General features: G+C 48.7%; 1 protein-coding gene across 1 annotated transcript in view; it reads left to right on the top strand.

Moving 5' to 3' along the window:
* Positions 1-17500, top strand: part of LOC307235580 (A disintegrin and metalloproteinase with thrombospondin motifs 2-like) — a 130178-nt gene that overhangs the window by 41980 nt on the left and 70698 nt on the right. Inside the window, exon 3 of the mRNA XM_080007710.1 lies at positions 15176-15353. Within this exon, the coding sequence (XP_079863836.1) occupies positions 15176-15353 (178 nt within the window). The remainder of the gene's footprint in view (positions 1-15175; positions 15354-17500) is intronic.

Genomic DNA, 17500 nt, shown 5'->3' with positions numbered 1-17500 from the left:
ATGATTTAAGCAGCCACACCTATCTTGGGTCGAGGTAATTGGGTCAAGGATCAAGGCGGCTGTACGCCTGTTGCTCATGAGAGCAATCAAGGAGCAACAGGTAAATCACCCATCCCCACACACACAGGGAAAGCCTCTGTCGTGACAAATTTCCATCTGCTCCCGGCTTGTTACATCTTGCCACTCTCTACAATAAACTCGTGTGTCTTTGTGTCACCCCCTGCAATGTATTTTTTTTTGTTTTTATTTTATTTTATTTTATTTTCCGACCTTTACATAAAACAAAAAAATCCCTGCGTAGGGTGCCCCAGTGCAGAGTCCCGGTGTGGTGTTGGAAACAAAAGTAGAAACAAACTTTTAAATTAGGCTTTGTAGATCTCAAGTGAAGATTCAACACCTGGACTCAAATTATTTATTTATTTATTTATTTTTTAACCTGTGCTGTCAGCATGCTGGGCATACAACACAGAGTGTTTGTGTGCTACTGCATCTAGGACAGAGTTAGTCTGCAAGTAGAGTTCAACTTCTCAACCTGCAGTGCAACTCTTTATTAATTCTTTAATCATTAAGAACTGCTGCAATACCTTCGGAGAAATATTTTACCATGTTTGGGTCTATAAACAAATAATCACTACTCGAAGAGGGGGCGATTCACCATGGTGAGACAATTAGACATGTACACAGAAACATGACATCAGACGACCACATTGATTGAAAAACAGAGTTAATGAGGTCCAGGAAAACTAGAACTACAACTGGTCACGTGGCCTCTTCCTGTCATAGTTATGGCAGTAAATGAGGGAGGAATGGAGAGGGATGCAACCAGGAGGGTGCTGGGGTGCGTTCAAAGCAGGTGTTGGTGGTGTGTGCGTGTGTGTGTGTGTGTGTGTGTGTGTGTGTGTGTGTGTGTGTGTGTGTGTGTGTGTGTGATGTGTCCACCGATGAGTGTACAGGACCTATCCCAATTGGTTCTGGTGTATAAGGTCGGAATTATGTTGGGGCGCCTCCAAGCGGCTGAATGGTCCTCGAAGCCCCCCCGAGCTCTGCAGCCGCATAGACACCCCACGGCTGCGGGAATGCACCCCGCCCTGCAGCCACGAAAGACCCCCAGAGAAGTCGGAAGCCCACGGAGTTTGCCCCGAGGAGCATAACCCAGTCCCAAGGAGCACAAGGCGCCCTGCACCCCAGCGTTGCGCACATACAACCTACCCCCAAGTTCAGGCACGAGAGGCAGCCGCAGGCGCAGAACCTGGGCCGCGGGCGCCAGGCACCAAGCACAGGCCCGGAGCAAGGCCCCGCGCCGACAGACCTACTCCTCGCCCGAGCCGCCCGCCCTGCAGGCGAGCCAGTGGGACCCTCATACCCACTCACGCCCTTCGCAAGGGCGAGGTCCGCCCCATAGCAGCCAACCAGATGCCCCACCTGGCCGCGAGCCCCAAGCGCCCATCCACGTAGCAGAGTTTGCTCAGCACAGTGCACCCGGATGTTAGCCCCCCGCCCCCGCCGACACCAGGCCGCCAGATATATGGACCCTTCACCACCCACCTGCCATACCTGGAGGCACCCAACCTACAGCGACTCAGAGCGATCCGCCATACGTGGATTTCTTCAAAACTGATTTTGGTGGACTGATGAGGGGAAATGAGTGAAAGTTGACATACTAAATCCAAAGGAACCCAGAAGTAAAGTTCAAACCCCACTGAATCGCAGAACCTGGACTTGTGCTCATTGGCTCACAGAACAAGGGACCTCAGGAGGGAGGCGCTACCCAGCAGAAGTGTCCTGTAACAGCATGGTTTAGAAGCATGTTAGAATGGCTAGAATGCATAATCTGAGTGATATTTTGAGCAAAAGAAAATTCAAGACATGTTTTGGGGACCCCAGAGACCTATATTACCTTAAGCATAATACTGTTGGCCCCCTTTAACGAGGATATGATTCATCTTGGAGAAAAGGATAAAATGATATCATATAATATATCATAACACAATAACGTGGGTTTATCATTCCCAGGGTGGGGATGAAGGGATGGTCGTGGGCTACCTGGATCTATCTGGCTTCCTTTTGTCGCCAGAAGATTTGTTCATCACACAATCACCATTGTGTCTTCGCAGAGCGAGAGGAAGCGAGAGACGGTGTGAGGGACGCAAGGAGAGAAAGAAGGAAAGAATGAAAAAAGGGGAAGCAGGCAGGGTGATATGAGATGGACAGAGAACAAAGAGTCTCTGTGTCCTTGTGCCCTCGGCTCACCGACACTCCTATTCCCTCCCTTCAAAACCGCCTCCTCAACGGTGCCGCCTCGCAACACACGTGTGCTAGCATTGCACACTCTTTCTCCCTCTCTCTCTCTCTCTCTCTCTCTCTCTCTCTCTCTCTCTCCCTCTCTCTCACAGACACACACACGCATGCACGCATGCACACGCACAAACATACAAGAACAATCATGAACAAACATTAACATAAATTGATAACATTCATAACACATCAATAACACATTAATAACACAGGTATACACATTCAACGCATGCACCTTGCACACACACACTCTGGGTCCCCCTTGTTGTAGAAATATGAAAATGTATGGCGTGTGAATGGGTTAATTCCTTCCCCAAATTTTCCCCCCAAATTCTTGGAATAGCGATCAAAGAATTTGGCCGTCATCTCGAATGACAAGTATGAACATCTGAAATAATATGCGTGGTGACGGCAATAATAATAGTATGTACACATGCTTGGCAGCGTGTGTGTGTCTTCACTAACAAAGATAATGAAAGATGAAATTCAATTTTGTGAACTTCTCCATGAAAATGGAAACATGCTCTCGGCGAAGAATCAGTTTAGGTGGAGTGAGAGAGAAGAAGGGATGAGACGAAAGAGAGAGAGAGAGAGCGAGAGAGAGAGAGGGAGATAAATAATCAAATGACGGTGACTGTGAGACAGGTTGAAGTGGGAAGCAGCATCAGTGTAAAGCGGTGGAGTTTAGATTACACTCACCTATACATGCATAATCAGCATCAGCATCACTTTTTATTACATTTAGGGACTCCAAAAAATGCTATATTCATTGATTAATATACTTATACTTAGAGAGCGTATTTGGTTAGTTGGAATGTTGTTCATTAAACACAATGACATCATTTTACTCCGACCTGTTAATAGACAGTTCATTTCTGTGTGAAGATGCATGTAAAAATATAAAATATTTGCCACCATATTTATTTCGTGACAGTTTTCCCAGCCTTGCACACAATATTCAGAGGTTTGGATTTAGTTGCCATTGTGAACGCAGTTGCCCCAAAGTTGAGCTTTTCTGTGTGTTTGCTGGCACCCTGACACTATTAGTGCTTTGTCTTAATGTTTTTTATGCCTGTCTATGTGTGTCTGTATATGTGTCTGTATGCGTGTGTGTGTGTGTGTGCGTGTGTGTGTGTGTGTGTGTGTGTGTGTGTGTGTGTGTGTGTGTGTGTGTGTGTGTGTGTGTGTGTGTGTGTGTGTGCAGATACTCCACAGGTAGCTTCCCTCGGTCTGATAACGAAGTGCTGGTTGTTATGAAATCAACAGGCAAGTCAGCCAATCCTGTGATCTTTTCCCGCGGCCTCAAGAGATTTTATGTGCGTGTGTGTGTGTGTGTGTGTGTGTGTGCGTGCGTGTGTGTGCGTGTGATCCTGTGGCCCTGCCGGTCCGTGTGTGCGTGTGTGTGTGTGTGTGTGTGTGTGTGTGTGTGTGTGTGTGTGCATACCGTGTGTGTGCGTGCCTGCATGCGAGGTGGGAAAGGGTGGAGAGCAGCAGGCGACTCCCAGCCGGAGCGGGCGCCCCGTTGGCCAGCGTCGTCTCCCCGGGACGATCCGATTGGCTGCCGGGGCCGGCAGTCAGCCGAGCACGCAGGTAGGGGAGGGGCTTGGCCTGGCTCTGTTGCTAGGTTACAGGTATACCCAATAGATGTGGAGATATGGAGATAGAGTAGAGATAAGGAGGATGAGGATGGGTGTGGATCCTGTCTGTGGCTCTGCGTCCTTGCGCATGCGGGCGCACATGTGTATGCTCGAGTGTGCATGTGCGTGTGTGTGTGTTAAGGGATGGGAGGGGCTGTTCAGAGCGAGGGTCAGGGGGTTGCAAGCGAGAGGGAGACAGAAGGGGAGTGACTGCAAGTCAGAGGAAAGAGAAAGAAAGAGAGGGATAGATAAAAAAGAGGGAGAGGTTATTTATAAAGTCTTTTTTTATATAAGGTCTCTTTTACACACACACACACGCGCACACACACACACACACACACACACACACACACACACACACACTGTTTACTCCACGCCACCACAATCCAAATGGGCAGGTTCACCCAACAGGGGGAACCATCGTTTGAGTCATCGTTTAACGTTTGAATTTCCCCGGTGATAAATTTGCCAGGATAGCGACGCTTTAGCACGAATGCAAAATCGATTTCCTGTACTGGCCTTTGATTTGCACTAATGGTACGGGCCCCGCACTTCACCGACTCATTATTCAAGTTATGATTGTCCGGCAGAGCCCGGGCCAACGGTCGCTTTGTAATCAATTACCAGGCTAATGTATTAATCACACACTGTTCCAGATAACGCTGTTCTGGGAACAGCTGTTCCACCGCACTTAGATGGCAATCATGGGGCGGTCAGTCGCCGCTAATCGAGTTCATTCATCAAGAGAAGAACACACACATGTGGGTGTGTGTGTGTGTGTGTGTGTGTGTGTGTGTGTGTGTGTGTGTGTGTGTGCACGCGTGCGTTTCCGTGGCTAAAGATCCCCCGATGACTACTTTTCCAGTCTATTGAGATACGTGGGCCATGTCTTCTTAGGCCCCGCTTCCAAATTCCTCCTTTCCAGTGTGTGGATTCTTCCCGTTGTCACCCTCGTACCGTTTAAAAATAGCATTTAAGCGCCGCGCAGCCGGGACATCTCTCGGTATCAACGGCGTTAGATCCGCCTCTGTGTACTCCCCATTGGCGCGCGCACACACACACGCACACACACACACACAGGAGTGCATAATCGCCCCCGCCTGCCCACCCGGATGTACATTAAAGCAGATGCGCGCAGGTGGAGCCGGGGGCGGAGGGCGGAGGAGGCGGGTGAAAGCGCAGAGCTAGCACTTCCCCACAAGCACGGCGGCGACGCGGCGGAGGCTCTTCTGAGGATTGAGAGTGGTGATTGGCTGACGGGAGCCATCGGCACTCCACCATCGCAGGCACCTGGCCTTAGCGGAGCCACCCGCGCGGAGGCCAAAATCCAATCGCTCGAAATGTCGAAGCGAGTGCGAGTCCGTGAGTCTGTGGCTGAAAATCCGCCGCTCGTGAAGCGTCGCTTCCGGGGCGGCTGGGATTCCTCTCTGTGTCTTCTTGATACGGGGATGAGTTAACTGCCCGATTTACTTGCGTGAATTGGAATTCGCATTTCGTTCACCCCTCTTCTAAAGAAGGTTTTTACCATGATCGCCATTCCGCCGCTTGTTTCCAGCCGATTCCAAAGGCCAGACGAGACATTTTCCCGAGGTTATCGGGTTCGAGCAAACAACTGATCAATTAATAATCAGCCCTTTACCCTTTTTTTTGCGCCCCCCCCCCCCGACCCACGGCGACTTTCTTGGAAAGCATCAGCTTGACTCGACGTTTTTTTAGGGCCCGGGGGCCGCTTTGCGAAGACGAACCCGGCGATGGATAACAAACTATGGCTGTCGATCCTCTAATCGCCCCCCGAAAAACATTCCTGGGAGTGATCACCGTGACTCCACCGCCGCCGCCGACCGGGGCCAAGAACATTCTGCGCTCGCCGGGGGGAAAAAATAAATAAAAAAAATAAAAAAAACGATGCACCAGGGATTCCAGCGGGCGAGATAGCGAGGCAGATAGAGCGAGATTCCAGGGAGAGAGAGAGAGAGAGAGAGAGGAGCTGGAAGAAGAGGAGGAACTCCACTGCATTCCAGCTATAAGTGGGATGAATGACCCTCTATCTCTTCACATTTCACTCACCCCGAAACGTCGCTCCTCTCTCTCTCTGTCTCTCTCTGTCTCTCTGTCTCTCTCTCTGTCTCTCTCTGTCTCTCTCTGTCTCTCTGTCTCTCTCTCTCTGTCTCTCTCTGTCTCTCTGTCTCTCTCTCTCTGTCTCTCTCTGTCTCTCTGTCTCTCTCTCTGTCTCTCTCTCTCAGCCCAGGATGTCTCCGTCATGAACCCTTCACTCTAACCCGGGGGTGTTGGGGGGGGGGATGTTATTCTTTCCTTTTACTGTCAATTCATCTCTCCCTCCTCTTTCGCCCGCTCCTTGTCTCGCTTTGTTCCGTAAACGGCCCCAACAAGTTATTACTCATCTCTTTCAGTCAGACTCCAGCGCTCCGTCTTTCGCTTTAAATTTCCTCCTTCTTCTTTCCCGGACTGATTTTATTTACATTTTTTTTTTGCTGATTCATCATCTCGGTTTTGGGTGGAAAATGGAGATGATGGCTGGCGTGGAGGGCTGCCGATGCCGGGCTGCCCGATGAGAAACTTAACAGGAGCGGAGGGTTATAGAAAGGGTGGGTGAGAGAGAGAGGTGGGGGGGGGGGGAGAGGTTTTTCCTAGAGTACCCAGGCAGCCTGCCCCGGCGGTCTGTCTGTCCGTCCATCTGCTCGCCTGTTACCGACTGGCTTCCGCGCTCCCTCCGCCTCGCCGCCCCCCGAATTCCCACCAAATTTCCGCAGACGCTCCCGTCGAGATCTTGTCGGGGGTTCGGGCGGTGACTGCTGTTATTTCGGGTTCCGCGCCGTCTCGAAAAAAAAGTGTGTTTGTATTAGACTAATGTGTTCCCTTTCTTCTTTTGGCCTGTCTGCTTCATTTTCCAACACCTAGGACTGCATACCTTCCACACACACACACACACACACACACACACCACACACACACATGCACCCAAATACACACACAAGTACATTAACACACATGCACATGCCGTTATGCAATCACGCAAATATGCACACACACACACGCACACACACACGCACACACACACACACACACACACACACACACACACACACACACACACACACACACACACACACACACACAGACAGAAGGACTGTCTTAGCCACTTAGAGTTATGTGAATCAGTGAGAGAGAGGGAAGAGGGGAGGATGGGATACTAATGGAATATTTAAAGAACAGGAGGGAAGAGAGAGAGAGAGAGAGAGAGAGAGAGAGAGAGAGAGAGAGAGTGGAGGGGGGTTCAAGAGAAGCGGGTGAAGCAGAAAAAGAAGAGAAAGAAGACGATGGAGTAGAGACAGAGGAACCTTGCTCTCCTTGGAGGTGTGTGTGTGTGTGTGTGTGTGTGTGTGTGTGTGTGTGTGTGTGTGTGTGTCTGTGTGTGTGTGGAAGGAGGGAGTAGCAAGGGATGACGGTGGAGGAAGAATAAGTCCCAGGGCGCTAGTTTAGCTGAGAGCCTGTGACCCAGAGTCAGCCTCTGGGATGCAGCCATAACAGGGGAGAGGTTCACTCCAGCTGTGTGTGTGTGTGTGTGTGTGTGTGTGTGTGTGTGTGTGTGTGTGTGTGTGTGTGTGTGTGTGTGTGTGTGTGTGTGTGTGTGTGTGTGTGTGTGTGTGTGTGTGTGTGTGTGTGTGTGTGTGTGTCTGTGTGCATTTGCGTGTGTGCTTTTGGCCTCTGCTGTTTATTCATATTTTCCACCGCTCTTCTTCCTTTGCTTCTGTCTATTTTACACTTTTTATTTCCTTTTCGGGGTCACAGACAGTTGACGTGTTTGGCCCTGGCTTCAGGAGCTAAACCTGAACGGAACCGTGCTGTTACTGTGTGTGTGTGTGTGTGTGTGTGTGTGTGTGTGTGTGTGTGCATGTGTACATGAGTGTATGTGCACAATTTGGCAAGGGGAGAAAAAAAAAGGATAATTTGCAAATGAGTGAGAGGATGGAGGCTACTGTGTGTGTGTGTGTGTGTATGTTTGTGCGTGTGTGTGTGTGTGTGTGTGTGTGTGTGTGTGTGTGTGTGTGTGTGTGTGTGTGTGTGTGTGTGTGAGACTATGGAGTTGTGCTTGTGCAGTGGGCGCACACAGCTCGGACGTGTGCGCGCGTCCTGCGAGCGTTTTTAAGCGACCACTCTATGTAATGAGCTGAGCAGGTTGACAGGGACGGGATTAAATCACTCAGGCAGCTGCTCACACACACACACACACACTCACACACACACACACACACACACACACACACACACACACACACAGACATAGACACTGCCAGAATGTTTGTCAGTGTCTGTGTGTGTGTGTGCGTGCGTGCGTGTGTGTGTTGGAAATACTAAAAAAATTCAGTGATGTTGATCAAAACCAAGTATTCAACGGACTTAGTGTTGTTGGAAAAATCAGTCCTGGGAGAGTCTGGGCTGGTTCCGTTTGCCAAGGAGCCAGTGGATCCTCCATATTTTGGAAAAATCACTAACACATTCAAACTCAAATGATGCCAAATAAATAAAGGTCATTTTAAAGTAAATCTAAGAGAAATACCAACATCATAAGGAGCCTATTGATAAAGGAGGCTCAGAGCTTCTCGTCATAGTCACCCTCCTCCGCCATATCTGGCCTGTACTGTCGGCGTGTTTGGGGCAAACCCAACGCTGTTCCCAACCTAAACAAATCATTTATCTCGCTTGACAAATGTGTCTTACGACTTAACCGTAATCACACCTGTCTCTCTCTCTCTCTCTGACTTATCCGATTTTCCTTCCCACCGTTCTATTGTCACACACACACACACGCACGCACGCACACACGCACACACGCACACACACACGCACGCACACAGAAATCTCAGATAAATATATTTAGCGATCTGTTAATCATAATCGTTTTCCAAAAATAAAAACCCGGAGGATAGCAACGTCATAAATGGCTCAATTTGTCACGGCTTTGATTAGAGAAGACCGCTATTGATATATCTGCGGCACAACGCTCCTTTAATCTGTGGAGCTGGGAACAGCCGTACTACTATTGTACAACACCGTATTTAGTTACGACTCAATGGATGAATGAACCAACGTGTTTCGTAAGTGAGTCACTTGTAAAGCTAAATCTGTCTGTGTGTGTGTGTGTGTGTGTGTGTGTGTGTATGTGTGTGTGTGTGTGTGTGTGTGTGTGTGTGTGTGTGTGTGTGTGTGTGTGTGTGTGTGTGTCTGTGTGAGTCAGTGCAAGTGCATGTGAGTGCAATTACGCATCTGTGTCTGCAGGCGCATGTGTGTGTGTGTGTGTGTGTGTGTGTGTGTGTGTGTGTGTGTGTGTGTGTGTTTGAATATGTGTGTGTTGGCGGGTGCGTGTGCACGTACTGTGCGTGCACACGCCTGCCCTCGTGGATGCATGCATGCAGGCACTTGTGTGAGAAAGCTGGCCGGCGATTGCAGGGCTGTGAGTCAGATGAAACACACACACACACACACACACACACACACACACACACACACACACACACACACACACACACACACACACACACTGACACCAGATCAAATGCACACGCTAGCAGCAGTGGACCAAGCTCGGAGCCTCCGGGCCCGACCGGGTGCGACTTTGATCCTCGGCACAACATCCGCTCTTGCTCCGCTGCAGTGCCACCTGTCATCCTGCCATCCCTCCATCCCCCTTTTCCTCCCTTCTCTCCCTCTCACTCTCGGTCGCTCGTCCACCTCTCGGGTTGCTCTTTTCGGCCCTTTAAATAGAACCCGCCGCGCAAACAAAGGATCCTCCCGGCGTAACCGGACACCCGGGGGGGTTGTACCTTCCCCCGTTTGGAAACCTTGCAGGACGGATCCCAGGCCTCCCAGGGCGGCTCGCGGTTAGTGTCCCTGTCTCAATGGCCGAGAGGGCAGTAATAAGACAGCGTGTGTTGGGAAAGCTGTGTGTGTGTGTGTGTGTGTGTGTGTGTGTGTGTGTGTGTGTGTGTGTGTGTGTGTGTGTGTGTGTGTGTGTGTGTGTGTGTGTGTGTGTGTGTGTGTGTGTGTTATTTTAAATCTAAGCCAGATGTGAATGGCAAGGTACGGTTGGATTACACTTTCCAGGAATAGTTTTTCCCTCGGTCATTCAATCCCAACAGTGATATGAGCGAACCTTTCCTGCCCTATTCGGAATATTACCTTAGGAACTCAGATCACTAAGCTCGATTCAACCATGCTCAAAAACTTGGAAAGATTATTTCTTCTTCCCACAGAAGTAGTAGACTTGGTATTCCAGCCATGTCTGAAACGTCTATTCTCATCCCACAACGGTAGAGTTGGCCCCACCGGAGATGATATTTAAATCTGCAGAGTGACCAGTCAGACTGGTAGTGGGCTATATTAAGCTTTAACCGCAGCCAGCCCACTTATTACAGCGTATAGAGAGAGCTGTGCGTATTTAACAGAAACTTTACCGGCCATTTTAGCGAACCTCTGAGACTGGCAAAGCACAAAGACCGCCTGATCCCTCCCTCCGCGCCATAAAACGTGATGAAGTGGTGGAAACTCTTTCACATAGTAAACAAAGAAAGGGACCGTTTACCAACCTTAATGGCCGACAAGATCATTTGTGACACATTTGTGACGAGTTGGTGGAACAGTTTTGAATGCAGAAACATGTTCCGTGTTCAACCTCTTTCATTTCTGACAGGTGGTGTACAGGTGTACAAACACAGGCGTACTTAGGGAGCTGGAAATACAGTGTATTGTGCTTGAGCTTGAAATCTCCCCACTGAAAAAAAACAAGTCCTGGGAGAGGGAGGTTGAGTTTGCCAAGGAGCCGATGGATCCTCCATATTTTGGAGAAATCAGTTACGCCCGGGTATTTTAGGCGTCAGGGTTGGTTTGGCTTCATTCAAACTTCAGAGTTCGGAACAGAACTCGGTACGGGCAAAAGGAGACATCAGGAGGGCAAGAGTTCTGTCAGACAACTTGACGACGCCACACCCTTCGACGCCCTTAATGAATCCCTCCATTGGATGGAAGAGTAAAGCCCATAAGAGCGGCAACGCAGCGAAGCAGGCGGCAAAGTCAGGTCGAGCAGGAGGACCGGCTGCTTAAATTAGGTTAAACAAATTTTCTGAAAGATCGAGTTCCGCAAGCCACGCTACGCATGACCCTCAATTGAATACGCGTGAGATCTACGGACCAATCTAAGATTTTAGTTGTTTTAATTTAATTTAATTTTTTAATTTTGATTTAACAATTTAGTTCAAACGTACGTACCTGTCTCTGATATAGTATGCTATATCGAGAGATAACAGTGAAACTAGGATCAAAACAAACACTATTGTACAGTCTCTCATGGTGCCAACTTGTAAATTAAATCATGGTGGGGTTGAACTAGTAACCAGTCATCATTTCGTTAGGGACTCCCTGGAACCTCTTGAAGGGCCCCCTGGGGCGGTGCACAGACGACAGGTTAAAGGTGGTCGGAAAAAACCTCAGCGTCACCAAGTTTTGTTTATACGACATCGCTATGACAAAATATACAAAATATAATACATACGGACAAACAAAATGTGGATGCAATGAATAACGCGCCCTGTAGATGTGTTATGACATTAACTGCTGTTGGTTTATGGTTTGTGGTTGATCCCAGCCTGCCTCCTCCAGGCCTTCGACTCGCTATCTGCATTAAAAAAAAGAGGGAGACAAAGCTTTCACTGTTTTTATGGGAAGAGAGAGAAAAAGGAAGAAGAAAAGAAAAAAAAAAAGGACAGTCCGTACAGACAGACGATGCTTTGATACTTTATTCAATTCAGGCTTTTCAAAGGAGATGTCCACTCAGCCCCCCCGTCCCCCCTGCCGCCCCACAAACCCTCCTCCTCCTCCTCCGATCGATCCCCTCAGTCTACCAGTCCCACATGTCATCTTTTTCTTTGACACGGCTCTCCTCTCTCTGCTGCTTGGTATTCCGGAGCGGGAACACATGCACCATCACAGATCCATCAGCTCCGATCGGAATGCCGCACCACAGAGGGGATGAGCGAGAGAGAGCGAGAGAGGGAGGGAGAGGGAGAGAGAGAGAGCGAGAGAGAGAGAGAGAGAGGCCAGGTCATTGACATGTTGACATCCTTCTGGGACCAAAGCCTCAGACTGACGGAAAGAGAGTGTGTGTGTGTGTGTGTGTGTGTGTGCATATGGTTTCAAAAGAACAAAATACCAGAAAACCCACCAACATTAATGGGACTTTCGTGTCATGCTTAAAAATCGCATTAATAGGACATTTTAATGCGATTTTTTCTATTTTTAAGCATTTCTAAGTCATTTTTTTGATACCATATATACTCCCATGATTCCAAAATGTCTCAAGCAGTTTTTGGTCTCCGTACTGTAATCCCAAGGAATATTGCTTTGAAAAGTTTTTCTAGATGACCCTATAAAGCACCTACGTACACCTGCATTTGTGTGTGTGTTTGGAGTGGCGTCCAAACTGGAGGTGGCGTAAATACAGCTTCTGATTTTTTTTTTTTTAGTTCTCGGGGGCCACATACGTTGTCCTCCACTCCCTTGTCGACTAGCTCATCTCAGATATTGGTGGTAGGGGCGAAAAGAGAAAGCTCCGCACTGTGCAATGAATATCCTCGGTTTAAGCTCCGCCTCCTCTCTCTCCTCGTCTCTCTGTGTGACACTATGAAACGCATGTATGGATTGGGGTTTGGCCGCCGGGCGGGTGCGGACAAGGTTAAAGGAGAAGCGGGAGGAGGACGCGTGACTTTTCTTAATGGACCCTCTTCAAACGGCAGCGGAAAGCTTCACGTGCGCTGCGTCTCCCACCCTGAGTGTCATGAGGAGTACGCTCCACTGCACCACCAAGCTCAGACCTGCCCGCTGCTGAAGAACCTCTTCCAATGCTCATGATGTCTATCTATCTATCTATCTATCTGCCTATCTCTGTCTGTCTGTCTGTCCGTCTGTCTATCTATCTATCTATCTATCTATCTGTCTGTCTGTCTGTCTGTCTGTCTGTCTGTCTGTCTGTCTGTCTGCATAGCCCTCTGGAGGTGCCCATGAGGCACTGCATCCCTCGGCTCCGCGCTAGAACACACTATGATTCAAACAATGGACTTAAAATCCACCTTATTGGAAGAGGGTTAGAGATTCATCCATCATCCAAATATCTGGTTCCTCAGCAGTGTCTCATACTCCTTCATCGCGGTACTTCTCCTGCAGAAAGGCCCTCGGCTCGCTCGTACCATGTTGGAATGCAGTGCATCTCCAATATAAATGTCAACGACAGTGTAGGCTTTAAACGGACTTTGGAAAAAAACAAAACAAAAGGAAAACAAATGAAAACTTCTCACGTTAAACAAAGCCCAGTGGTTGAATTACTCCGCACCGCCATTGCAGATTAGAGTCCAGGCGGGAGTTTATTACTTCAGTGCGGTAACTGAAGTAACTTGTACTCAGTTACTTTCTTGCCACTGGCCACAGGTAACAGGTTCCCAACCCACGGTGGGATTTCACGGGTGTCATATCTGATCTGATCACGTCACCATCTTTACACAACACGTTTCTTTTAGCAATGAATGCTCAGTGAATCATATGTTCCCCTATTCACATTCCTCCGCTCCACTCACTCGTCAACCCCTGTCATAGAGAGGGAGAGAGAGAGTCTGTGTGTGTGTGTGTGTGTGTGTGTGTGTGTGTGTGTGTGTGTGGTGGGGTGGGGTGGAGTGGGTTATGGAAGGGAGAGTCCCGACATGCGTTGAACCTATCAGTGTTCATCTCTCTCTCTCTTTCTGTCTCTGTCTCTGCCTCTGTCTCCCCCTCTCTCCTCTCGTCCTCCCCCTCCCCTCTGAGGTCTTTCTATCCGCTGTGCGTGCGTTCTCCCCGATGACTTCCCTCTACAGCACAGTGCGTTGCCGTGGTAATTACCGCTTGTCTTAAACAGACAGATGGAATTAGAGAGAGTGACGGGCAATTTTCCCAGCGCCTGCTTTTCCGGTGTGTGTGTGTGTGTGTGTGTGTGTGTGTGTGTGTGTGTGTGTGTGTGTGTGTGTGTGTGTGTGTGTCTGTGTGCGTGTGTGGAACTGTTTGTATGTGTGTGTGTGTGTGTGTGTGTGTGTGTGTGTGTCTGTGCATGTTCTGTATAAATGGGAGCACTTCACTCTTCCACTTTTTCTTTCTTCCTTTACCTGTGTGTTTTCATCCGTGCACTTTGCAGCGCTCGAACGTGCGGTACTGTGTGTGTGTGTGTGTGTGTGTGTGTGTGTGTGTGTGTGTGTGTGTGTGTGTGTGTGTGTGTGTGTCTATGGTAGCATGTATATGTGTGTGTGGTAGTGTGTCTGTCTGTCTGTCTGTGTGTGTGTGTGTGTGTGTGTGTGTGTGTGTGTGTGTCAGACGTGGGGAATTACTGATGACACGCCGTGTTAGCGCAGGACAGGGAGGTGGACAGTTGCATCTCCTGCCACTGTTTTTTGGAGCCTCTCGGATGTGAGGTGTCACTCTGAGCCCTCAGATGAACACACACACACACACACACACACACACACACACATAGGGTGGCACTAAACAGGGCAATAGAGAGAAGCAAAGAGTAATTTCTTTTTTTCCTGGTTTGTGATGGGGTCAGGAGGGATGGGATGGGGGTAAGGAGGGATGGGGTGGGGGGTGAGGAAGGACCGGATGTGGTTGAGGAGGATGAGATGGGGGGTGAGGAGGGATGATATGGGGGGTGAGGAAGGACAGGATGTGGTTGAGGAGGGATGATATGGGGCGTGAGGAGGTACGGGATGGGGTTGAGGTGTGGTTAGTAGATAAATGGGCTGGGGGTGAGGAAGGCTGGTGGGCGGAGGGGATTGGGAGGGACGCGATGGCTGCAAGGAGGTGGAAGCACAGGGATGGGATGTGAGGTGTGGAGGGATGGGACAGGGTGACAGGTAAGGAGGGGGAAGTAGGGGTATGGAATGGGGTGAGGAGGGATGGGATGGCGGGTATGGTGGGATGGGACGGCGATAAGGAGGGATGGGATTCGATGGGGTGAGGACGAATGAGATGGGGTGATGGGGGCATAAGATGGGGGATGGGATGGGGGCTACGCTCGATGGTAGTTAGATGAGGGACCAGCATGTATTACCATGATGGCAGAGTTCATGTAACAATTTGAATACAATTAATTTCCTCCCCTCTCTGTCTCCTTCCCTCCATCCCCCTCCTCCCCCTCTTCCCCCTCTCGCCAGGCCGGCGTGATCCGAACGGCGCAGGAGGAGTTCTTCATCGAGCCGGTTGAGCGCGGCCACGGGGTGATTGAGAAGGAGGTGGAGGAGGGCGGAGGAGGGAGGACGCACGTGGTCTACCGCTCCTCGGCGGTCAGAAGGGCGCCCGTCAATGGCGCGGCGGCCAACTTCCACTCCAGAGGTCAGAGTGCACAGACACACCCACACACACCCACACACACACACGCACACACACACACACACACACACACACACAAAGTCCTCAAAAGATCTCTCAAATTTGCCATTTTTTTGCTATGGATCAAAATTGTATAATATATTTTATAATACATACATGTAATAATAAAATACATATAATTAAATAAAAATAAAAATAATAATCAAAAATAATTCTATGTAATAAATGAAATAATCATAATACAGTGGTACCTCAAATTACGACTGTAATTGGTTCTATAAGAACGGTCGTATGTTAAAACAGTCGTATGTCGAAGCAATTTTTCCCATATAAATTATGAAATCATGAAGGGTGAAAATAAACAAAATACACAACACAAACACAGTAAATATGAAAAAAATATGGATAAGCCACGAACTACGTGCACACACGGTCGCCCGCTGACTGACTGCTGACTGGCTACTGACTGACTGCTGACTGACTGCTGACTGGCCGCCGACGCGCCAACTGCAAATTTCCACGGTCGCATCTTGGAGCAGTCGGTCGCAAGTCGATACAAATTTTCGCGACTATCGCTACTCATATCTTGGATTAGTCGTAAGTAGATGCAGTCGTAAGTCGAGGTACCACTGTAATATAATAATATTATATACAAAACATATTTAACAAAACATTACATATTCTGTTGATCCAGGTCTAATGGAACCAGGTACAAATTCCTCTGCACAAGCTAGAATTTGAATAAATGTTACCCTGTTGTCGGGGGAAAAAGTTATTTATCTGGATATTTTAACTCGGCGATCCACAGTCGAGTTGAAAAGTCGATTTTTTTTCATCAATACTGCTCTCCAGTTTATTCCCAATAATTACCCACCATGCAGACACCTTTACATGAAGTGCAGGTACGGGTTCTTATCTTCAGCATGCCTGCGTTCGCAGCACACGCTGGGTTATGTAACCACGCCGAGCCCATTGTATGCAAGAGCACGTAGCGGCGTGGCGCTGTCAGAAAGCATCCCACCTGCACTCACCGGAGATACGTGGTCCCCTCGCCGCGCTCCGCCGCGAGCGACGTGGCGTACGGAGCTTCCGAAGGTGCGGCCGCGCCTCCCGGAAGCTTCTCCTTTGGACGGCGGAGGAGGACGGATCCTTGAGAATGTCCGTCTATTATTAATTCCAGTGCACGTCCTCTGGGACCCTGCAGTATATTTGTGTTTGTGCGTTTGTTTTCCGCTTGTCTTTTCTCTCATCTCGTTTCGGCGCGTCCAGCGTTGATCTTGGAAATCCCAACGCTGAAAATGAAACGCGACGTGCGATTGGGGCGGCTTCGCTTGTTTCCGAAATGTGCTTGATCAAATGGATATCTAAAAATTGAAACTCCGGACCCCCCGTGCTTCACAGCACTCAAAACATCGTCCAGCAGAGTGAAATGATCACGCACAAGTGGACGAGCGGCGAGTTTGTAGTTCATCCCCTCAAGGAATAAGGTGTGACGGCGATGGACACCAAACACAATGCAGAGAAGTGGCCACTGTTTGGTGTCACTTTATTAGTTTTCAAATTGGTTTCGAATTTAAATGCAAATTAGCAGCCGTGTATTTGGAATTAATTTCTGAGTAGGCAGAGCTTGGGCTTGTGTTGGAGAGGAACTAACGCCGCCGTCCATATTGGCTGGGGCCAAGAGGTAAAGCTGTTAATACACAGCAGGCTCTATCGCTGCCGACCATAGGATGTGGTCAGCTCATAATGCCAAATATTATCTGCGGCTTTGGAGTGTTTGATGTACCTTTTGAGGTGCTATGGGACTATTATCCGCGGTTAAAAGTACAATTACTCTAATTTTTTTTTTTTGTTCTCGTTTTTTTGTGTGCAACATCCTCGAGTTGGATAAGATGTTATCAAAACACAAACACACTTTTAAGTATTAGTCAGATCAGCCTCATTGTGGTGAACAGAGTAAACTGTGCTTCAGAAGTCTGTTCCAAGTTTTTGTTTTTATTGTGTTTTATTTTTTTTTCAGGCATGTCGACAAACACACACTTAGCAAAGGCTACAATTTTGTACATATTTTCACTAACATGGACTATATAGGCCTACTACTGTATGAACTATATAATATGTAGGCCTAATATGTACTATGTAGATCTACT

Source organism: Zeus faber (genome assembly GCF_960531495.2).
Source record: "Zeus faber genome assembly, chromosome: 10".
In the NCBI taxonomy this organism is placed as follows: Eukaryota; Metazoa; Chordata; class Actinopteri; order Zeiformes; family Zeidae; genus Zeus; species Zeus faber.
Note: the sequence above shows the minus strand (reverse complement) of the source record. Positions and strands in the feature narration are given on the sequence as shown.